Genomic DNA, 24,339 nt, shown 5'->3' with positions numbered 1-24,339 from the left:
GGACAGAGAACGGAGGGGCACAGTATATGCAGGTCGGCCACCAGGCAGACAGTCAGAACCGTGCACTAGGCCCATCTATCGGTAAGCAAAAGCTGTATCTCACAATGGAATGCTATATCTCACAACTTCAGTAAAGCAGGGCCTAATCAATGAAAAGGCTAGGATATTCTACACGCAACAGTCTGAAGACTGAACACACACACTTGCATCATTAGCAAAGAGAAAGAGCAGGCGAGCCGGCGTGAGGGAGAGGGGGCAGGCAGAAAGAACCGTGGGCATTTCTTGGTAATCTGTATCTCTCAATGTCGTTTTGCCTGACTCGTAAAATCAACTTTCCCTGTGCCTTTATAGTCTATCATGGCAAAGAATCTGATTTATGATAACTTCAGTGGGATTTAAATTGTGGGAGAATTTTTTTATTATTTTTTTTAATCCTAGCCGAATTAGCGATCCCAATTTGGCTTAAACGTTTACACCCCCTAGAAGCAAGCACATTTCCCCCCATAGTTATAAAAGGTGATTTAGAATGGTCAATTAAAATACATAAGTGAAAAGTGCTGTCTCCTTCATTGTCTATTGACAAGTTATAACCTTACTTACAGTGCATTGGGAAAGTATTCAGACCTTGACTTTTTCCACATTGTTACGTTATAGCCTTATTCTAAAATGCATTGGTTTTCCCACAATAATGATAAAGCAAAAGAAAAGTTTGCTAATTTACAAAAAAATAAATATTCTAATTTATGTAAGTAGTCAAACCCTTTACTCAGTACTCTGTTGAAGCACCTTCGGCAGGAATTACAGCCTTGAGTATGACGATACAAGCTTGGCACACCTGTATTTGGGGAGTTTCTCCCATCCTTCTCAGCGGATCATCTCGTGCTCTGGCAGGTTGGATGGGGAGCGTCACTGCACAGTGGGCTCCCGAGTGGCGCAGCAGTCTAAGGCACTGCATCTCATTGCAAGAGGCGTCACTACAATCTCTGGTTCAAATCCAGGCTGTATCATATCCAGCCGTGATTGGGAGTCCCATAGGGCGGCGCACTATTGGCTCAGAGTCATCCGGGTTTGGCAGTCATTGTAAATAAGAATTTGTCCTTAACTGACTTGCCAGAGATGTTTGATGGGGTTCAAGTCCAGGCTCTGGCTGGGCCACTCAAGGACATTCAGAGACTTGTCACAAAGTCACTCCTGCATTGTCTTGGCTGTGTGCTTAGGGTTATTGTCATGTTGGAAGGTGAACTGTTGACCCAGTCTGAGGTCCTGAGCAGGTTTTCATCAAGGATCTCTGTACTTTGCTCTGTTCACCTTTCCCCTCAATCCTGACTAGTCTCCCAGTCCCTGCCACTGAAAAACATCCCTACAGCATGACGCTGCCACCCCCATTCTTACCGTAGGGATGGTTCCAGGTTTCCTCCAGACGTGACACTTGGCATTTAGGCCAGAGTTCAATCTTGGTTTCATAAGACCAGAGAATCTTGTTTTTCATGGTCTGAGAGTCCTTTAAGTGCTTATTGACAAACTCCAAGTGGACTGTCATGTGCCTTTTACTGAGGTGTGGCTTCCATCTGGCCACTCTACCATAAAGGCCTGATTGGTGGAGTGCTGCAGAGATGGTTGCCCTTCTGGAAGGTTCTTCAATCTCCGCAGAGGAACTCCAGAGCCCTGTCAGAGTGACCATGGGGTTCTTGGTTGGCCCTTCTCCCCCGATTGCTCAGTTTGGCCAGACAGCCAGCTCTAGGAAGAGTCCAAACTTCTCCATTTGAGAATGATGTATTCTTGGGGACCTTCAAATGCTGAAGAAATGTTTTGGTACCCTTCCCCAGATATGTGCCTGTGACACAATCCGTCGACCTCATGGCTTGGTTTTTGCTCCGACATGAACTGTCAACTGTGGGACCTTATATAGACTGGTGTGTGCCTTCTCAAATCAAGTCAATTAAATTTAACCAACCACTGGTGTACTCCAATCGAGTTGTAGAAACATCTCAAGGATGGTCAATGGACACAGGATGCACAGGAGCTCAATTGAGTCTCATAGCAAAGGGTCTGAATACTTAATTATGGAATTTCAGGTATATTTTTTATACATTTGCACACTTTTTTCTAAAAACCTGTTTTTGCTTTATCATTGTGGGATATTGTGTGTAGATTGATTAAATTATAAAAATCTTAATCAATTTTAGAATAAGGCTGTAACGTAACAAAATGTGGGAATAAAGGGAAGGGGGTCTAAATACTTTCCGAAAGTACTCAATATAGTTTACATGTCAATTTAAGCCAATCCAGTTTGTTTGGCCCCACACAACCAACCAACCCAGAAATAGTAGGAATATTTCACTCATCTCAAAGTTGCACTACGCAGAAATCACACCACCATTTCCTGGTTGCTAAAACGAATAGGTTAGCCTAATTTAGCCTAATTTCAGTTTGTACCAATTTCAGTATCATACACTGAACACAAATATAAAAATAATTTTAAAAAATATATTTTTTTGAGTTACAGTTCATAAGGAAAATCAGTCAACTGAAATACATTAGCCCCTAATCTACAGACTTCACATGACTGGGAATACAGATATGCATCACAGATACAAAAACAGAAAAATGGTTTCCAGCATTTGCCTCATGCAGCGCGACACATCTCCTTCGGATAGAGTTCATCAGGCTTTTGTTTGTGGCCTGTGGAATGTTGTCGCACTCTTCAATGGCTGTGCGAAGTTGCCGTCACGTCAATCCAGAGCATTCCAAACATGCTCAACGGGTGACATGTCTGGTGAGAGTGCAGGCCATGTAAGAAGTGGGACATTTTCATCTTCCAGGAATTGTGTACAGATCCTTGCAACATGGGACCCTGCATTATGCTGAAACAAGGTGATTGCGGCGGAGAAATGGCACAACAACGGGCCTTAGGATCTTGTCATGGTATTGCTGTGTATTTAAATTGTCATCGATTAAAATACCATTGTGTTCATTGTCCATAGCTTCTGCCTGGCCATATCATAACCCCACCATGGGGCATGCTGTTCAATGTTGACATCAGCAAAGCGTTCGCCCACACAACACTAAACACCCTGTCTAGTATCTGCCCAGTACAGTTGAAACCAGGATTCATCCTTGAAGAGCTCACTTCTCCAGCGTGCCAGTGGCCATCAAAGGTGAGCATTTTCCCACTGAAGTCAGTTTCAATGCCAAACTGCAGTCAGGTCACCTATAACTATAGGTGGGGCGGCAGGTAGCCTAGTGGTTAGAGCGTTGGACTAGTAACCAAAAGGTTGCAAAATCAAATCAAGATACAAGATAAAAATCTGTCATTCTGCCCCTGAACAAGGCAGTTAACCCACTGTTCCTAGGCAGTCATTGAAAATAAGAATTTGTTCTTAACTGACTTGCCTAGTTAAAGGTAAAATAAATAATAAGAAATTTTAAAAAAGGTCAAGACCCTGGTGAGGACGATGAGCTTCCCTGAGAAGGTTTGTGCAGAAAGTATTCAGCTGTGCAAACCCAGTTTCATCAGCTGTCCGGGTGGCTGGTCTCCAATGATCCTGCATGTGAAGAAGCCAGATGGAGGTCCTGGGCTGGCGTGGTTACACGTGGTCTGCGGTTGTGAGGCCGGTTGGATGTACTGGCAAATTCTCTAAAACACTGGAGGCAGCTTATGGTAGAGAAATGAACATTCAATTATCTGGCAAAAGCTATGGTGGACGGGCCTCCCGAGTGGCACAGTGGTCTGAGGCACTGCATCGCAGTGCGCTAGCTGTGATCCTGGTTAGAGTCCAGGCTCAGGCTCTGTCACAGCCAGCCGCGACAGAGACCATGGAGCGGCGCACAATTGGCCCAGCATTGTCCGGGTTAGAGGAGGGTTTGGCCGGCAGGGATGTTCTTGTCCCATCGCGCACTAGCAACTCCTGTGGCATGCCGGGCGCAATGCACGCTGACATGGTCGCCAGGTGTGCGGTGTTTCCTCCGACACATTGGTGCAGCTGGCTTCCGGGTTAGGCAGGCATTGTGTCAAGAAGTAGTGCGGCTTGGCTGGGTTGTGTTTCGAAGGACGCACGGCTCTCGACTTTTGCCTCTCCCGAGTCCATACGGGAGTTGTAGCAATGGGACAATTTTGTAGTATCAATTGGATACTACAAAATTGTGTAGAAAAAGTGCAAAACAATTTTTTCAACTAAGCTATGGTGGACATTCCTGCAGTCAGCATGCCAATTGCACGTTCCCTCAACTTGAGACATCTGTGGCATTGTGTTGTGACACAAAACTATACATTCTAGATTGGCCTTTTGTCCCCAGCACAAGGTGAACTTGTGTAATGATCATGCAGTTTAATCATCTTCTTGATATGCCACACCTGTCAGGTGGATAGATTATCTTGGCAAAGGAGAAATGCTCACTAACAGGGATGTAAGCTTTTTGTGCATATGGAAATCCTGGGATCATTTATTTCAGCTCATGAAACCAACACTTTACATGTGCTGTTTATATTTTTGTTCAGTGTATATTTTCCATAACCTAAAATATTGTTGTTTCAGCTGGTGTACAAACCCAAAGTAAGAGCAAAAACATGAAACAGAAATAGGGCACATAGAATGTATCTACAGCTTCTTAGACTTGCTTTCAAGTAGAATGATAGGAATGTGAGTTATACTGTAGATCTGTGTAAATTTGGTCAGGTTGCCCAAAAAAAGTTGCATACTGTCACCAAGTCTCAAAATAGCAATCTAGTTTTTAGCCATATTTAGTCTCCCAGGCACCTATCCAGGAAAGGTGATCTCTGCAGCTGATCAAAGTTCAGTCATAGAATGTTCTTTTTTTTGAAAATACATAATCAGTACCAAAACGTACTCTTAGCAGGGATCTAAGCTTTTAGCCTGACTCAGTGGAGTTAAAGACCTGACGGTTTTAGATTATAGGTAATTTAATGGTCAGTGCAATTCAGAATCCTTAGGAAATCCCTACCCTAAATCCTAACCCATGTCAACTTCAAAAGGGTAGGGAAGTCCCAAGGATCTCAGATAGCACACCGTTATTTAATCCACATGGAATTTTACTAAATCTCCATATGCAACAGCAGGTCCACCTACCTAGCAATGCAGTAGGCTACCCTGTTGAAGTAGGGGAGCGTAATGGATATTTGACACTGCCATGTCATGGACAAGAGCCCTAATTTTAACATGTTAAAGAAATAAAAAGCCTAATAATATACCTATAGGCGACTTTTGTCATTTCAATGGTAAAGGTGCAAGAGCGGTGTGCCTTTTATAGCCTAAATAATACAACATAGCTCTTTTACCTCATCCTGTCAAAACAATTTGGCATATTTCACGTGTTGTGGTAGGTTCTGGGTGCAAAGTTTGATGGAGTTTCAGAGCAGTGAGGAACGTCTCGAGACGCAGATTTTAAAAAATCAATTACGGCTTTGACTGAATAAATTGATAGGCTCTACACCACAACGCGGCATGAACTCTTGAAGAAAAGCAGTGTTGTATCGACCAAGCATGCACTTTAGGCTGTGTAGGCTTTTCATAAGAAAATTCGAGTCGAACCGTTTCTGATTCACGAATGTTTCCCCGGTTATTAGAGTTCATTACAAACACTTACCAAATGTTTGAGTATGTAGTCGTCTGCCTGTGAACCCGCGAAAGTGTAGGTCTAGTTTTTCTGTAGACTATAATTACGGTTTTAGTTTTCCATAGTTTAACTCACAGAAATCCTCCGCACAGCCCAGTTGTCCTCTACTGACTCTACAGCTGAGCCGAACACATATCAAAGTACAGCGAGCAATGGTCAAAGACCGCCTACTTCCAAAGCACGCAACCTAATCGAGAGTGGTAGAATTTGCTGGCTCAAATTGTCTAATTAAAGTCTGCGTTTAGACAGGCAGGCCAATTCTGATTTTTATTTCACTAATCGGTATTTTGACCAATCAGACTAAAACAAAGATCTGATATGAAAAGATCTGATTGGTCAAAAGACCAATAAGTGGAAAAAATATCAGAAATGCGCTGCCTGTCTGGTTTATACTGCCTCAAATACTGTCTTTATTTGCCACAAAGGGTGAGTGAATAATATCTCTGAATTTTTTCTTTATTGACATAAATTAGTCCCTTTTCAGGTCATCACTGGAAAATTGTCCCAAATTCAAGTTTCTGCCAACCCCCTTTATTCAAATAAACACAAGCAAATATTTAAACTCAGCCCTTATCAGCCCATTGTAAACTGACAAACTTTAGAGCAAATTCAAAATCTTTCTTCCTCTCAATTGTGTGGATTACTCCCGAGGGCCTAGTCAGCCAACATGACAAGCTTATAAACCACTATCACACACCATCACAGTCTTACAATCTATTGATGAGGGTCTCCGGCCCCTACACTGTCAAAGGTCCCTACAAAGAATGGCAGACAGATAACTGGAGTGAATTAATTGAAGGAACTGTTCACTTGTGGCTAGTAATAAAGGTAGACTACTTACTATGCTCTGTATTCCCCTCAGAAGTCCCATTTTACTATCAATGGCAGTCACCTCACCTGTCAGACTTTCTTCTATTGATAAACATCACAGAGGCTGCTGCTGAGCTTACCTACATGATGATGACCGAGGATGGCCGGTCCTAAAATTGACATCTTGCCAGCAGGGACTGTATTACATGGATAATTATGGGGGAAATAGTTTGGGATGCTCTGGATTGACATGTATGACGGCAACTTCGCACAGCCATTGAAGAGGAGTAGGACAACATTCCACAGGCCACAATCAACAGCCTGGTGAACTCTATCCGAAGGAGATGTGTCGTGCTGCATGAGGCAATATCAGAAGTCTGTGTTTTGCAGTGAAGTGTCAAATAGTAATTTTATTCCATTGTGGCTAAGCAGTAGTCAATGTAAAGTCAATATTTCCATCTGCTGGTAATGGTTGGGTAATGCATGGGAATAACAATATGCTGTAATGCAGGGCTCTCCAACACTGTACTTGGAGAGCTACCCTCCAGTAGGCTTTTGGTCCAAACCCAGTTGTAATTTACCCGATTCAGCTTATCAACCAGCTAATTATTAGAATTGGGTGTGCTAGATTAGAGTTGAAATGAAAACCTACAGGACGTTATCTCTCCAGGAACAGGGTTGGAGAGCACCGCGAGCAGGGTTGCAAAGGGAGGGTATACAGTGGTCATCATAAATATTCACCCCCCTTGGATTTCTTCACATTTTATTGTTACAAAGTGGGATTCAAATGGATTTAATTGCCATTTTTTTGTCTACACAAAATACTCTGTAATGAAAAAGTGGAATTTTTTGAGGAACATTACTTACAAAATAATAAAAAATGAAACAATATGCATTACCTAGATTTTAAAAGTATTTGTCCCCCTGAGTCAAAACATGTTAGAAATACATTTGGAAGCAATTACAGCTGTGAGGCTTCCTTTATTAGTCTATAAGAGCTTTGTACACCTGGATTGTGCAATATTTCTTCAAGCTCTGTCAAGGTGTTGGGTGTCCTGGCTAGATAGCACATTTCAAGTCTTGCCATAGATTTTTTTTTTTACTAATTCGGCAACTCTGGAACATTCACTGCCTTCTTGGTAAGCAACTCTTTCCCATTGTCTTGTGTAAAGCAGACTGAAGCAGGTTTTCTGCTAGGATTTTGCCTGTGCTTAGCTCCATCCTGTTGATTTTTATCCTGAAAAACTCCCCAGTCTTTGCCAATGTCCAGAATATCCATAATATGATGCAGCCACCACCATGCTTGAAAAGGCAGTTACTCACTGATGTGTTGTGTTGGATTTGTCCCTTGCCTTCCGTTCTGCTAGCTAATGTTCAATCGCTGGAAAATAAATGGGACGAACTGAAAGCACGTATATCCTACCAACAGAACATTAAAAACTGTAATATCTTATGTTTCACCGAGTCGTGGCTGAACGACGACATTAAGAACATACAGATGGCGGGTTATACACTATATCGGCAGGACAGAACAGCAGCCTCTGGTAAGACACGGGGCGGGGGCCTATTCATAGTTGTAAACAATAGCTGGCGCACGATATCGAAGAAAGTCTAAAGGTTTTGCTCGCCTGAGGTAGAGTATCTCATGATAAGCTGTAGACCACACTATATACCATACTAGTTTTCATCTGTATTTTTCATAGCTGTCTACATAGCACCACAGACCGAGGCTTGCATTTACACCGCACTCAATGAGCTGTATTCCGCCATAAGCAAACAGGAAAACACTCATCCAGAGGCAACGCTCCTTGTGGCCGGGGACTTTAATGCAGGGAAACTTAACCTCTTGACGCTAGGGGTCATATTTATTTATTTTTAAGAATGTTCCCAAGGTAAACGGACTATTTCTCAGGTCCAGATCGTAGAATATGCATATAATTTACAGATTAGGATAGAAAACACTCCAAATTTTCCAAAACTGTCAAAATATTGTCTGTGAGTATAACAAAACTGTTTCTGCAGGCGAAAACCTGAGAAAATATACCCCAGAAGTAATATTCTTTTTTAAAATTCTGTGTTTCCTGGCCAGTCTTTCTTCCATTTAAAGGGGTATCAACCAGATTCATTTTCCAATGGCTTCCTCAGGCTGTGACCAGGCTTTAGACATAGTTTCAGGCTATTATTTTGAAAAATGAACGAGATTTTTCAAAAGTAGTCAGGTGTCCTCTGAATAGTACCTGCGCGCCAGAGGGGAGCTCTCCATTTTGCTTTTCTCTCTTATTGAATAGGTTAAGGTCCGGTTGAAATATTATCGATTATGTTTGTTAAAAACAACCTGAGGATTGATTATAAAAAACATTTGACATGTTTCTACGACCATTACGGATACTTTTTGGAATTTGTCGAACGGAACAAGGCTTTGGTTTTCTGAACATAACGCGCAACCCAAATGGCGTTTTTTTGTTATAAAAGTAATATTTATCGAACAAAAATAACATTTGTTTTGTAACTGGGAGTCTCGTGAGTGCAAACATCCGAAGATTATCTAAGGTAAGCGATTCAATTTATTGCTTTTCTGACTTTCGTGACCATGCTAATTTGGGGCTAGCTGTTGTAGCATTGATTGCTACACTCACAAAAGCTTGGATTTCTTTCGCTGTAAAGTATATTTTCAAAATCTGACACGATAGGTGGATTAACAACAAGCTAAGCTGTGTTTTGGTATATTTCACTTGTGATTGCATGATTATAAATATTTATATTTTTGCATTTGGCGCCCTGCAATTCTAGCGGTTGTTTAGGAAAATGATCCCGTAAAAGGGATCCGTAGCGCAGAGAAGTTAAATCAGTTTTACCTAATTTCTATCAGCATGTTAAATGTGCAACCAGAGGGAAAAAAATTCTAGACCACCTTTACTCCACACACAGCTCTCCCTCGCCCTCCATTTGGCAAATCTGAACATAATTATATCCTCCTGATTCCTGCTTACATGCAAAAATTAAAGCAGGAAGCACCAGTGACTAGGTCTATAAAAAAGTGGTCAGATGAAGCAGATGCTAAACCACAGGACTTTTTTGCTAGCACAGGGATTCTTCCGATGGCATTGAGGGGCACACCACATCAGTCACTGGCTTTATCAATAAGTGCATCGAGGACGTCGTCCCCACAGTGACTGTACGTACATACCCCAACCAGAAGCCTTGGGTTACAGGCAACATTCACACTTAGCTAAAGGGTAGAGCAGCCGCTTTCATAAAGCGGGACTCTAACCCGGAAGCTTATAAGAAATCCTGCTATGCCCTCCGACGAACCGTCAAACAGGAAAAGCGTTAATACAGGACTAAGATCTAATCGTACTACACCGGCTCCGACGCTAGTCAGTTGTAGCAGGGTTTGCAAACTATTACAGACTACAAAAGGGAAGTACAGCCGAGAGCTGCCCAGTGACATGAGCCTACCAGACGAGCTAAATAACTTCTATGCTCGCTTCGAGGCAAGTAACACTGAAACATGCATGAGAGCATCAGCTGTTCCGGATGACTGTGTGATCACACTCTCCGCAGCCTGTGAGTAAGACGTTTAAACAGGTCAACATTCACAAGGCCACAGGGCCAGATGGATTACCAGGATGTGTACTCTGAGCATGTGCTAACCAACTGGCAAGTGTCTTCACTGACATTTTCAAACTCTCCCTGTCTGAGTCTGTAATACCAACATATTTCAAGCAGAACACCATAGTCCCTGTGCCCAAGAACACTAAATGACTACCGATCCGTAGCGCTCATGTCTGTAGACATGAAATGCTTTGAAAGGCTGGTCATGGCTCACATCAACACCATTATCCCAGAAACCCTAGATCCACTCCAATTTGCTTACCGCACCAACAGATGATGCTATCTCTATTGCACTCCACTCCCTTTCCCACCTGGACAAAAGGAACACCTATGTGAGAATCCTATTCATTGACTACAGCTCAGCGTTCAACACCATAGTGCCCTCAAAGCTCATCACTAAGCTAAGGACCCTGGGACTAAACACCTCCCTCTGCATCTGGATCCTGGACTTCCTGACGGGCCGCCCCCAGGTGGTAAGGGTAGGTAACACCACCTCCGCCACGCTGATCCTCAACACGGGGGCCCCTCAGGGGTGCGTGCTCAGTCCCCTCCTGTACACTCACGACTACACGGCCAGGCACTCCAACACCATCATTAAGTTTTCTGATGACAACAGTAGGGAGGTCAGAGACCTGAACGTGTGGTGCAAGGACAACAACGTCTCCCTCAATGTGATCAAGACAAAAGGAGATTATTGTGGACAACAGGAAAAGGAGGACAGAGTATGCCCCCATTCTCATCGACGGGGCTGTAGTGGAGCAAGTTTAGAGCTTCAAGTTCCTTGGCGTCCACATCACCAATAAACTAACATGTTCCAAGCACACCAACAGTCGTGAAGAGGGCACGACAAAACCTATTCCCCCTCAGGAGATTGAAAAGATTTGGCATGGGTCGTCAGATCCTCAAAAGTTTTATAGCTGCACCATCGAGAGCATCCTGACGGGTTGCATCACTGCCTGGTATGGCAACTGCTTGGCCTCCGACTGCAAGGCAAATCAAATTGTATTAGTCACATGCGCCGAATACAACTGGTGTAGACCTTACAGTGAAATGCTTACTTACGAGCCCCTAACCGACAGAGCCCAGTACATCACCGGGGCCAACCTTCCTGCCATCCTGGACCTCTATACCAGGCGGTGTCAGAGGAAGGCCCTATAAATTGTCAAGGACTCCAGCCACCCTAGTCAGAATGTTCTCTCTGCTACTGCATGGCAAGCGGTACCGGAGCACCAAGTCTAGGTCCAAGAGGCATATCTAAACAGCTTCTACCCCCAAGCCATAAGACTCCTGAACAGCTAATCAAATGGCTACCCAGACTATTTGCTTTGCCCCCCCCCCCCCCCCCCCCCCCCCCCCCCCCCCCCCCCCCCCCCACCCCCCTTACACTGCTGGTACTCTGTTATCATCTATACATAGCCACTTTAATAACTCTACCTACATGTACATCATTACCTCAATTACCTTCACACCATTACCTTCACACACACACATTAACATTGACTCTGTACCAGTACCCCTGTATATAGCCCCGCTATTGTTATTTACTGCTGCTCTTTAATTATGTGTTATTCTTAACTCTTACTTTTTTTTTGTGGGGGGGGGGGGGGGGGGGGGGGGGGGGAGTGGAGTGGAGTTATTTTCTTAACTGCATTGTTGGTTAAGGGCTTGTAAGTAAGCATTTCACTGTAAGGTCTACACCTGTTGTATTTGTGATTTGATTCTGGGAACAGCATTTTATTTAGGATTTGAGAGCTAATGGTAAAAGAGAAAACTACATACAAAAGTGTTAATGAAAAAGCTGAGTAAATAAAGAGTATATTGTCCTATAACATGTGACCACCATGATGAGGCACAAACTCACTGTTTTCCCCTCTTCCGTTTCCTTCTGAAATACCAGTTTTAATAATCACAAAATAAACTATAAAAGTAAAAAATAACTTGCTCTCACTTCTACCAGTTAAGACAAAGGGTGTCAATAATGTACAATATATTTCCAGCAACACATTTTTTTTTGAAATGCCTCAAATATGATAAAACAAGATAAGAAGAATAACAAATCAGTAGTTAGTTAGCAATATTGGAAGGTTTTCAGCTCCCACTATTCCAACAGTTTACATGCAGTCAGATTTGTGGATTTAATCGTAGGACCATTATACCCGGAGTGCAGAATTGCTGACCAACAATCTAAATTCTGACAGGTTACTGCAAGGAAGAGAAATAGGCAAGTGTAGTTTTGAAGAATTGCTGCCACTTTTGCTTTCCTGAGTGGAGTCAAACTAATAAAAAATCTTAGACCTACATTACAACAACAAGGTAAAGGTCTTGTAAAAAAAACAGGCCTATATTTGGGGAAAATAAAATATTATACTGGTACACAAAAACCCTCCAAGGTTCACATAAAATAAAATATTGATCTGAGTTCATGCAATGATGATGGCTTGCACCTAGGCAGGTTCCGGGGGCAGAGGTTAGGGGTCAGATGGGCTTGGTGGTGGTGTTGTAGACCAGGCGCTCCGTGTCCTCCCTGGTGTAGACCTGGGAGCCGTTGACGGGTACCCGCTGGCGCTGAGTCTGCTCCTTCTTGCTCTTCATGAAGCAGTAACACAGAACTACCAGCAGTATTATGATGGCCAGGCCAAGCAGTGCAGCTATCACTATGATTCCTGAGAGACGATGGGCATGAAGAGACACACACACACACACACCAGTAAGTCAATAACTATATGAAAGGATCCTGCATGTGCAGGGAAGCAAAAACTGGACAGACAGACAATCATGTGCAACATTCACAGTGTTTGAGTAAAGTGAGGAGAATGTGCAGGGAAAACACAGCTTCATCATCACAAGATCTTTGTGACCAGCTTTGACCCCCAAGGCCCTTAAACTTGATGGGGTGGAATAATTGGTTTTACTTTATTGTTATTATTGTCAGGATGTCTTTTCCATTGAGTCCTGAGGGACAAAAGGCTCCATCTTGCAGAATAAAGAAGAGATAATTACCTATATGGCCGTCAGTGTCCTGGTATTCATATCGGTTCGTTATTTCAAAGACGTCCTTTTCTGAACACATGGCAAGGATAAGAGACAAGTGAGTTGTTACACACAGCTACAGTATTGTTGATACACACAATGTAGTGGTGCTGACATAGGAAAATACTTTAGCTCTGTAACATTTCATTATTATGATCTCAAAGGGTAATATAACAGTTAGGGATGCACTCTATATCGGTAAGCATATCGGAATCAGCCAATATTAGCTAAAAATGCCAACATTGGCTCTATGTATAGTTTAACGCCGATATGCAAAACCGATGTCAAAGCTCACATGCATACCTGTATAACGTAGGTAGATGACGTAATGACGCATTCCTAACCTAGCCCACAATGTCTGCTGTGTGGATATATTTTGAAGTTTCAAAGGAAGATGACAAAAAAGGCCAAATGCAACGTTTGTGCTGCTATTATTTCCTGAGGGGAAAAAGTGCATCCCCCCCAGACACTCAGCAACTACGTAGAACAAAAGCAGAAAAAAACGAAGCGTACTTTTCCAACAACGAAACAAGTTAAAGTCGAGCACTCATTTGAATGAGTAGGAACATTTCTGCGAGATAACTCAAAGGCAAAATCCATTACCGCCAAGATAATGGAATTCATTGCCCTTGACAATAAACCGTTCTCTGTCGTGGATGTTGGCTTTCACCGACTGGTCGAGCACCTCGAGCTCCGGTACACACAACCAAGTAGGCGCCAATCTACAGATGTTGCCCTACCGGAGTTACACAGTATTGTTGAAACGCACATCCATGAGCTACTTGCTATGGGCGTCACTGCTATTAACTTCACAGTTGACATTTGGACCAGCGACGTCAGCCCCGTGAGCATGCTGAGTCTGACAGCACAGTGGTTCGACGAGGATTTCGTACTGAGGAAAGCCGTATTGCATGCTCATGAATGTGCTGGTTCTCATACCGCTGCTGCCATTTCAATGGCATTTGAGAACATGTTTGAAATCCCCAAGAACAAAATACACGCTGTGCTACGTGATAATACACGTAACATGACAAAGGCTTTGGAAGAATGTGGGGTCGCCAGTTTGCCATGCATGGCACACACGCTGCAACTGGCTGTGAACGAAGGTGTTTTGGCCCAACGCAGCATATCTGACACAGTGGCAAAAAGTAGGAAGATAGCGGGTCATTTTAAACACTCACAGCTCGCATACAGCCGCCTGCAAGCAATACAAGAGCAGCTTGGAGTGAAAACGAAAAGGCGTAAGCAAAATGTTTCCACCAGATGGAACAGTACTTTTTACATGGAGAGCCTGCTTGAACAAAAACGAGTGCTTGGCGTGTACGCAGCCGACTAGGAGTTACCTGCAACAATCAGTACAAACCAGTGGACTCTTATTGAAAACACTCCTAGCTCCATTGGAACAACTGACTTGAGAAATAAGCTCATCAGCTGTGTTTCCAGCAGATGTGATACCTTCTGTCATGGCATTGAAACGCCTGCTCAATAAAACTGCCGACAGACCGTGGGGTTAAAACTTGCAAAAGTACTCTACTAGAGGCTGTGAACAAGTGATTCGGTGGCACTCTCTCTGAGCCTCTTTACTGTGTCGCCACCATGCTCAATGCTAGGTACAAGGACCGCTACTTCGATGCAGACAGGAAACAGGGTTTAGGTGAAATGTTAGACATAGCTGGACAAGATGGACACGGACACAGTGACAGTGCGCACTGAGAAAGAGAGGCCACGGACAGACAGAGTTGAAACTTCACTGCTTGACATGTATAATGAAATCCTGATTGAGAATAAAACGACTGAACAAATGATCAACGAAACAGCAAGTAAGTGAAAGAAATAGGTTTTGATTATGTTTTACTGGTAATGGGGACATATGTGGTCAGTATGTGTGTGTGTTTCAACTATTTAACTGTACTAGAATGCTTAAAAGGCCGCAATTATTTTTATATATCGGTATCGTTTTTTTTTGGCAAGGAAAATATTGGATATCGGTATCGGCTCAAAATTCCATATCGGTGCATCCCTAATAACAGTGCAACAATTTTGAAAATCAGTTGAAAGTGTTGTAATGGCTAAAGCATGCAAACCTACCTGTTACCAGTTTGCAGGTACTCATACAAGCATCCTCGGTGTCAAATCTGTTCTCATTCCCGTAGCAGCCGCCATAGTTGAAACGGAAGCACTTCTGGTAGACAGGGTTGTAGTACCACTTGGTAAAACTCTCCCGACAGTTTCCTGTTTTGGGGTGCTCCGTGCAGCGAACTGTGGTTGAAAGAACATGTGTGTGAGAGAGATTAGCGTTCGTAAGGAGAGCCAGAGTAGGGGTAGGCACCATATATGACCAGTTAACTCAACAACAAAATCCTAGATTGATCCTGTTATTGTGAACATGTTTCAAAACAGTAAAACTCAACCTTTCTGTTCATCCACAGGAATTTGCAGTAAAATCTGGAAGTTCTCATTCACTGATGAAAGGAAGAAAGCAAGAGTTAAAGGGATACTTCTGGATTTGAAGCAATTTATCTACTTCCCCAGCGTCAGATTAACTCATTGATACCATTTTTATGTCTCTGCATCCAGTATGAAGGATGTTAGAATTGGCTTGCAAAACTACCTCTAACTAACGTTAGCATTAACGCTAGTTACCAATTGCGCTAACGCTAGTTAGCAACTTCCGTCAAACTGCTCGCAGAGAATGGCATCCACAAGTTCATCGGACTCTGGGGAAGTAGATCAAGGGTTTCATTGCCAAAATACCGAAGTATCCCTTTAAGCAACTTCACATGACAACAACTGATCACCCCAATAGTTTCACTTCATGACTGCACTTGTAATGTAAGGTCAGTGGTAAGGTAAGGCCAATGCAGTGTTGTATGTAAATTAGGGTTGGTTTGCATAGCCTGTACTCACAGTCCTCACAGTTCTCCTCATCTGAGCCGTCGCTGCACTGTTGCTCCTTGTCACACTCCAGGCCTCGGTCAAGGCAGCAGCCGTTGGTGCAGGTGAACTGGCCTGACCCGCAGGGTACTCCACACACCTCTAAAACACAACAACACACACAGGTGAACTGGGGACCTCACACACCTCTAAACATAATACACAGCTGAACAGGGTACTCCACACACCTCTAACACAACAACACAGAGGTGAGCAGAAGAGGTGAGGTAAAAGTGACTTTTACCCGTAGATTCACCTTATAGGGTACACAAGTAATACAGGTAACTGATAAGTCTCAATAGATATGCATCAGTCAACAGATACGGCAAATATATGTATATTTGAACTATGTCAATGACTGGGGGAGGCATAGCCAAAAAGCTGGAGCTTATAAGTACAGCTACTTTCCATAGTCATACACCTGAGAACAATAAATGAAATGTAAGTCAGTCTTACCTCTAGGGGCTGGAAGTGGTCCAGTTCTACCTCTGTGAATAACTACAAAAAAGGAAACACCAATCAACCAACCAATCGTCTCCAAAAACTGTTCTCAGAAAAACAAAAGGGATCTGTATAATACCTGACACACCATCACAGGCATTGGCACACTCCTGGAGGGAGAGGTAGTTGTTGAGGTTCTCTCTGCAGCCCCCAAACAGGAACTCCTCACACCTCTCTGAGGCAGCATTGTAGTGCCAGCGGGGGAAGGATCCGCGACAGGGACCCACCTTCTTGGGGACCATGCAGTGATCTGAAGGATGAAGTATCAGAGAGTGGGGACACTGGCGATTAGATAACATTATGTAATAAAACAATACACACAAATGTCATGTGATTGTATTTTATGTTGTGGTTCAGTGGTGGAAGCCCAGACAGAATCATGTGTAACACTTTTTGGTGAAAAACATTGCTTATAAACTGTTTATTACAGTGCTTATAAACTGCTTACATAATCATACCTTCAAACAGCTCATTACTTCATGTGCAACGCTTAAAATTATTTGTACATTTTCTTATAAACATAACTCATAACATAAGTTTATAAACATACCTTCAAATAAAATGTTTTAAAAAATTGTGTAGAATATTAGAGAGCCAGTCAAAATTTTATTTTTTATATCTTTAACTCTGCATTGTTGGAAAAAGACCTGGAAGTAAGCATTTCACCGTTGGTCTACACCTGTTGTTTACAAAGCATGTCACAAATAAAATAGTATTTTTGATTGGACGTGATGTGTCAAATAAAAAAAAGCTAAGTAACTTTCCCTAAAACCAGGCCTACTTCATCCACTGAAAATAAATGTGGATGGTCTGTGGACAGTACATATATTTTGCTGAGAGGGGGTTCATGTTGTCAGGGTATCTTTAATTGTGATTCTACTAGCATTGTTCATTGTAATTCATCCAGCATTAAGGCATGCAGCCATTTAGCTGTACGTGTTGTGTGACTCAGATCAGGGGTCACTATGCATTGGTCTTTCCACAGAGGAACATTCCTAACACCATTCAGTAGAGACTAGTTAATGGGTAACTGGCTCAATGAATGGTTAATAGTCTCTGCTCAGTCTGTTAAGACATGCTCCAAACTGTATAACTGACTCAGAAATAACTTCAAAGTGTTTGAGTATCAAGAGTCTGCGTTTAGAGTACCATGACATTAAAGGAGTTTGCTTGAGTTTGTGAAACCCAAGCTGAAACCAGACAGACAGGTTAGGGGGGAGGGCCGGGTGGGAAGGAAAGAGGGAGCAGAGTGTGAGGGAGGGAAATCACCACAGCTTTCTTGACTTCCTGTTTCTGCTGATAACCCAGGAAAAGTGTCTATCCATTCCATACACACACATGTAACTGGGCATGGCAGAGAAAACCCTTCCATTGTCTGATTCCTAAGTATCCCCTGTTACCCTATAATGAACAGCCAGGCAGCACTGTTGATCTACCAAGTATAAGCCAGTGTGATAATGAGTTGTCATCCTGTTATGAGCCAATACTGTCATTCTTGGAGGACATATGGGTTTTTCAGTCACTCACAGCCATGGAGTAAACAGCTACTAGGAAAAGAAGAATACTAAGCTGTTGTCTCTGGCGATTGAGCCCACATATAGATGCCCAAGCTGAGACAAATCTACTTATGAATGTGCTTTCTTAAATCTGGAAATGTTGATTTTGTTCTACGGGAATCAGAGGAGCTTGCCTGGACAGGTCTTTTTGACAGTATTCTCATGCCATGTCACGTGGCATGAAAAATAGATGATTATGATATAAAGTCTTGTTGTAATCAACTCAACTTAAACCAGTACAACCGATAAGAGTCATCAGCAAGCATTTGAAGTCATAAAAATTTGTTATGAACTTAACATGCCAAATGCACTGAGTGCAGAAAACATTTGGAACACCTTCCTAATATTGAGTTGCACCCCCTATTGCCCCCAGAACAGCCTCAATTCATTGGTGCATGGACTCTACAAGGTGTCGAAAGTCTTCCACAAGGATGTTGACTTCAATGCATCTCACAGTTGTGTAAAGTTGGCTGGATGTCTTTTGGGTGTTGGACCATTCTTGATACACACGGGAAACAGTTGTGAGTGAAAAACGCAGTAGCGTTGCAATTATTGACACACTCAAACCGGTGCGCCTGGCACCTACTACCATACCCTGTTCAAATGCACTTAAATATTTTGTCTTGCCCATTCACACTCAATGGCACACATACACAATCCATGTCTCAATTGACTCAAGGCTTAAAACTCCTTCTTTAACCTGTCTCCTCCCCTTCATCTACAGTACACTGATTGAAGTGGATTTAACAAGTGACATCAATAAGGGATCAAGCGTTCACCTGGATTCACCTGGTCAATCTGTCATTGAAAGAGTTCCTGATGTTTTGTACACTCAGTGTATACTTGTAATCGGGTATTTCTTTTTCACATCAAAATTCCAATGCAGAGACAGTTCCCTCAGTTTAGAAGGAAAACATTTAAGTGATTTATATTCCTAACATTGCATTCACTTGCATTATGTGTTCAGTGGCCAATATGGTCAGAAGGGCATCAGTCCTTCTCACCTCAATGACAAAGTTTCTCATAGTATTTCCACATGGTCCCTGCTCCAAACATGACAGATCACTCGGATGTAGACCACTTCAAAGATCATTGTCACTTTAGATTGCTTTCATACAGGCAACTAACTGTTTATAAGTGCATTGAAATTCAATAAATACAGCATGTCCCTTCACCCTCAAAACAATTGTGTTAAACTGTGTAGCTAGGTGTGCTTTGCAGGTGTTTCACATATACTTTAGTATACTCACTCTCAGACTGCTCAGGGGTAAGCACAAGGACAGTGATCTGGGTTTGGTCGGACTGCCCACTGGAGTCTGTGACGGTCAGTTGGAACTTGTACACTCCTGACGCCAGGTTGGACACGATCACCTGGTCTTTAAATGTAGTTTTCTAGGAGACAAGGGGAGACAAAGAAAGAAAATTTATCAATGTTTTCTAGTGTGGCAGAACATTGAAAATAGAGAAGCTTTAATTGTGATCCTCATCCTCTGGTGTTCCCAGGGTGACCTGTTCTTCGCATGTATTTTTACACAGTGAAAGAGCAATCACCATTAACTATGATCAGGTAAATGCCCCAAACATCCCAATAAAGCCTGACCAGTGCTCCCTGATGCCCCAGTCATCATCGCCCACCTCAATGACAGCGGAGGTGTTCCCTGACACTAGGTGCCACTGGTACGTGACATTATCGTGGTCGTCCTTGCTCTCGTTGCCATTCAGAGTTAAACTTTCCTGGGGCTGCACCACTCTGTCCGGACCTCCATTGGCCTCTGGAGGATGGTCCACTTCACCTGGAAGTTGAATACAACCTTCATCACGTTCAATACAACATATTCATACTGAAAATAGATGCAGCTTTAAGATATCCCATTATGTTAAAGATACATAGATCATATGGCTGGTTCAAATTTGACTAGGTTGAAGTTTTTTGAAGGGTTTTGAGTGTCAACACATTAACAACATAAGGTTCAGGAAATCAATTTGTTTGCTAACTACATCCTGTTGACATACAATATTCACTCAAGTCTGCAATCCATTACTTGACTCACAGCACAATACCAATCTCCCCTGTAAGAAGCTTTCTCAGCAGCAATGAGGTGAAAACTGAAACCTCAGACTGTGACAAGGGGCCTTATAATGAGCCATATAATAAGCGCTATATTGAGCCATGGCATGTGTGGGTAATGCTCTTCTCTAAGCAGGTGGTTTCATCTCCTATGGAGATCTCCTATTGCGATTCAAACCACAGACAGTCCCAAGTGTAGTGGGTTGCTTTCTCTGCTCATAATAATATAGCTAAATGGTAGGTGTGTTCATGTTACTTTAGAAAGCAGTTCAATGGAGACAAAGTTCATTGGAGACTTAATTAGTTAATTTGATGAGAGTGTCTATGTTGTGATGTTTGAGAGTGATACCTGGGTCTCCAGTTTCAACCTGGACTCAGGGGTAGACATAATATAGTAAATGTAAATCCGGGACACTCCGTATGGTATGTATTAATTTGTGGATGTCCATAATCCATTTCGCATGTTTTACGAATTGAAATTTGTACATGTTACAAATTGCAAAGACCATACCAAATATAACATATCATACTAATTTGAGTATCCCAGTTCCAATTCATCCCAAAGGTGTTCGATAGGGTTGAGGTCAGGCCAGTCAAGTTCTTCCACATCAATCCCCAAAAACTATTTCTGTATTGACTTTGTGCACGGGAGCATTGTCATGCTGAAAAAGGAAAGGGCCTTCCCCAAACTTTTGCCACAAAGTCGGAAGCACAGAATCGTCTAGAATGTCCTTGTATGCTGTAGCATTAAGATTTCCCTTCACTGAAAGTAAGGGGCCTAGCCCGAACCATGAAAAAAAGCCCCAGACCATTATTCCTCCTCCACCAAACTTTACAGTTGGCACTATGCAGTCGGGCAGGTAGCGTTCTCCTGGCATCCACCAAACCCATCGCGTGAAGCGTGATTCATCACTCCAGAGAACGTGTTTCCACTGCTCCAGAGTCCAATGGCGGTGAGCTTTACAACACTCTAGCCGACGCTTGGCATTGTGATCTTAGGCTTGTGTGCGGCTGTTCGGCCATGGAAACCCATTTCATTAAGCTCCTTGACAAACAGTTATTGTGCTGATGTTGCTTAAAGAGGCAGTTTGGAACTCAGTAGTGAGTGTTGCAACTGAGGAAAGATGATTTTTACACACTACAGCACTCGGCAGTCCCGTTCTGTGAGATTGTGTGGCCTAGCACTTTGTGGCTGAGCCGTTGTTGCTCCTAGATGTTTCCACTTCACAATAACAGCACTTACAGTTGACCGGGGCAGCTCTAGCAGGGCAAAAAATTGAAGAACTGACTTGTTGGAAAGGTGGCATCCTATGACGGTGCCACGTTGAAAGTCACTGAGCTCTTCAGTACGGGCCATTCTACTGCCAATGTTCAAATGTTTGTCTATGGAGATTGCATGGCGGTGTGCTCGATTTTATACACCTGTCAGCAACGGGTGTGGCTTAAATAGCCGAATCCACATACTGTTGACCATGTAGTGCATCTTCTGACCAGGGGGAGTTTTCTTGAGTCCTGACGCTTTTGGAAGCATAAGGAAAGTGTCTTTCATACCAGCAAGAAATACTTTTCAAATAACTAAAAGGTTAATTTCTTAAACACCTTTTTAGGGTTAGTGTACCAACACCACCATATTTCCATGTTACTTTGTGTATTTACAGAAGACAGAGGGACCACCTGTGTGTGTACCTGAAGGCCACCAGAAACGTGTTGTCACAGGCTGCAACTGTGATAAAGACAGTTTAAACAGTGCAGTAAGTGAATATTTAGCATTTGTGAAATTATGATGTGATATGAAAGTAAAGCTTTATGTTCCTTGAACCGTATCGAATTTGAGAATAGACTCACGTTTATATGGAGTATTTGGCTGTTTTGGTTGCCAGAGCCAGTCTACCTCTGAAAATAGCATGTAAGGTCCTTGGACCTAAACGTAATGGTAAGCCCTTTAGGGGTACATATTGGGCAGTCAGAGATCAGTCTGCCTGTTTTACCTGGGAGGTTTTTTGTGGCCAGATCACTTTCATAAACCGCGTCTCTGATGTAGTTCAGGAATCCCTTCTTCCTGACAAATCGGCAGACGTACTTCTGCTTGTATAGACAGTCAAAGAGAAAGCATGACTTGATCATGCCCTCACCGGACCCATTCTCCGTGAAAGCGACATTACACTTGGGATCTTTGCAGCACGAGCGTATACAGTCCTTGGTGCTCTCAACCTTCGGTTTAATGATGAAAGTCGCACCGTATTTCACCGAGTCATCCGTGTCGAGAACGAAATCTTCTCTGCCCTTTTCGAAACTGTCCAAACACTGTTCCCCTAAAGGCTGGGCCTCCGCGCGCCCCAGGAAAACAATAGAGCACACAAAAGCGCCCAATAACAATCCAATTGGGAGAGTAGTCATGCTACAAAACTGTCCAGGAAAACTATTTCCCACAAAATATAGGATAATCCAACAGATGACCTGAAAACAGAGCGATATATAGTAAACGTCAAATAACATACCATGGAATGCATTAATTAAATATACATTATCATTCAAATAAATAGTCGTAACATGATCTAAATAACATACAAAACACTATGCAGTCTATCTTTATACTATACACACACACCAATCAATTGTATAGAAACGTTCAGGACTTTTGTAAATCGCAGTGTCTCTCTGTTCCTCTGATTTCAAAGGTAAGAATTACGTCAAACATATAAATAATCAAGATCCAACTCTTCTGTAACTTTATAGATTCATATTTGTTCAAAACAGCACTAGAAATTAACACATGTCACCTGTAAATTCTGTATCTGTCGTCGATTATAAAAGAAACAACTGAATATCTTTACAATTCACAGGTGTGTCACTCTCTCTCTTCGGATACCTGTTACATACAGGAAGTGAAATTCTACTCCCATCTACCCAAAGAGGTGACCGGAGGCGCAAAGCACATTGGCACTCCCATTTCGAGTTGTATCGGAGTAGAAGAAGACTTCACCAAGCATGGGAATAATGAGTTGCTTGAATCTGTAGAGTAACGTATATTTCATTGGTTATCTAAATTTCCCAATTCGTTATTATTTATAGGAGGGGACATTAACATTACTATAGATAATTCAACTGATAGATGGCCCCCAGGTGGGCCAACGAATCAGAATTTGGGTTAAATACTTTATATGGATACGTTTGATCTTACTGACATATAGAGAGAGATGTTTCCGGCTGACAGATCATTCACTTGGAGTAATAAGACAGGTTCCAGACAGTCCAGAATAGATTTAGGGTTTATATTGAAATGTGTCCAGGCTGTGTAAGGGCTATTTGACCAAGGAGAGTGATGGAGTGCCGCATCAGATGGCCTGGCCTCCACAATCACCCAACCTCAACCCAATTTTGATGGTTTGGGATGAGTTGGACCGCAGAGTGAAGGAAAAGCAGCCAACAAGTGCTCAGCATATATGGGAATTCCTTCGAGACTGTTGGAAAAGCATTCCTCATGAAGCTGGTTGAGAGAATGCCAAGAGTGTGCAAAGCTGTCATCAAGTTAAAGGGTAGCTACTTTGAAGAAACTAATATATAAAATATTTTTTGATTTGTTTTGATTTGTTTAACACTTTTTTGGTTACTACATGATTCCATGTGTTATTTCATAGTTTTGATGTCTTCACTATAATTCTACAATGTAGAAAAATAGTAAAAATAAAGAAAACCCCTTGAATGAGTAGGTATGTCCAAACGTTTCACTGGTACTGTATATACAGTGGCAAGAAAAAGTATGTGAACCCTTATCTGGATTTCTGCATAAATTGGTCATAAAATTAGATCTGATCTTCATCTAAGTCACAACAGGTAAACAAAGTCTGCTTAAACTATTAACACACAAATTATTGTATTTTTCTTGTCTATATTGAATACATCATTTAAACATTCACAGTGTAGGTTGGAAAAAGTATGTGAACCGCTAGGCTAGTGAGTTCTCCAAAAGCTAATTGGAGTCAGGAGTAAGCTAACCTGGAGTACAATCATTGAGACGAGATTGGAGATGTTGGTTAGAGCTGCCCTGCCCTATAAAAAACACTCACTAAATTAGTTCTGTTCAGAAGAAGAATTGCGTTTAACAAGATAGATCTCAGAAGACCCAATATGAAGAATTATTGACTTGCATGAAACTGGAAAGGGTAAAAAAAAGTATCTCTAAAAGCCTTG

The 24,339-nt window shown here is 42.4% G+C and overlaps 2 protein-coding genes across 3 annotated transcripts in view; both read right to left on the bottom strand.

Annotated features, from left to right (window-relative positions):
* LOC129811603 (pleckstrin homology domain-containing family G member 3-like) overlaps nt 1-5,794 on the bottom strand; it is a 64,359-nt gene extending 58,565 nt beyond the window's left edge. For both annotated transcript variants that reach the window (XM_055863037.1, XM_055863038.1), the window contains exon 1: nt 5,605-5,794. The gene's annotated coding sequence lies outside the window, so the exon portion shown is untranslated. The remainder of the gene's footprint in view (nt 1-5,604) is intronic.
* A 6,143-nt stretch (nt 5,795-11,937) lies between these two features.
* LOC129811602 (kunitz-type protease inhibitor 1-like) lies at nt 11,938-23,033 on the bottom strand. The gene is made up of 11 exons (XM_055863036.1): nt 22,929-23,033; nt 22,137-22,605; nt 19,716-19,873; nt 19,331-19,472; nt 16,604-16,774; nt 16,480-16,521; nt 15,997-16,125; nt 15,501-15,551; nt 15,178-15,348; nt 13,060-13,119; nt 11,938-12,722 (listed from the first exon to the last, which is right to left on the bottom strand). The coding sequence occupies exons 2-11, from the start codon at nt 22,543-22,545 to the stop codon at nt 12,535-12,537; spliced, it is 1,521 nt and encodes a 506-aa protein (XP_055719011.1). The 5' UTR covers nt 22,546-22,605; nt 22,929-23,033; the 3' UTR covers nt 11,938-12,534.
* Between the last annotated feature and the right edge of the window lie 1,306 nt (nt 23,034-24,339).

Source organism: Salvelinus fontinalis, chromosome 15 (assembly GCF_029448725.1).
Source record: "Salvelinus fontinalis isolate EN_2023a chromosome 15, ASM2944872v1, whole genome shotgun sequence".
Taxonomy (NCBI): Eukaryota; Metazoa; Chordata; class Actinopteri; order Salmoniformes; family Salmonidae; genus Salvelinus; species Salvelinus fontinalis.
This window is presented reverse-complemented; position numbering and strand designations above follow the sequence as displayed.

Bases quoted from the DNA above. Each gene is read 5' to 3' on its own strand.
- LOC129811602 (XM_055863036.1), bottom strand. From the start codon at position 22,545: ATGACTACTCTCCCAATTGGATTGTTATTGGGCGCTTTTGTGTGCTCT. The intron at 19,473-19,715 runs GTGGGCGATGAT...CTTGTCTCCTAG, and splicing joins ACACCTCCGCTGTCATTGAG to AAAACTACATTTAAAGACCA. The intron at 16,126-16,479 runs GTAAGACTGACT...GTTGTGTTTTAG, and splicing joins ACCACTTCCAGCCCCTAGAG to AGGTGTGTGGAGTACCCTGC.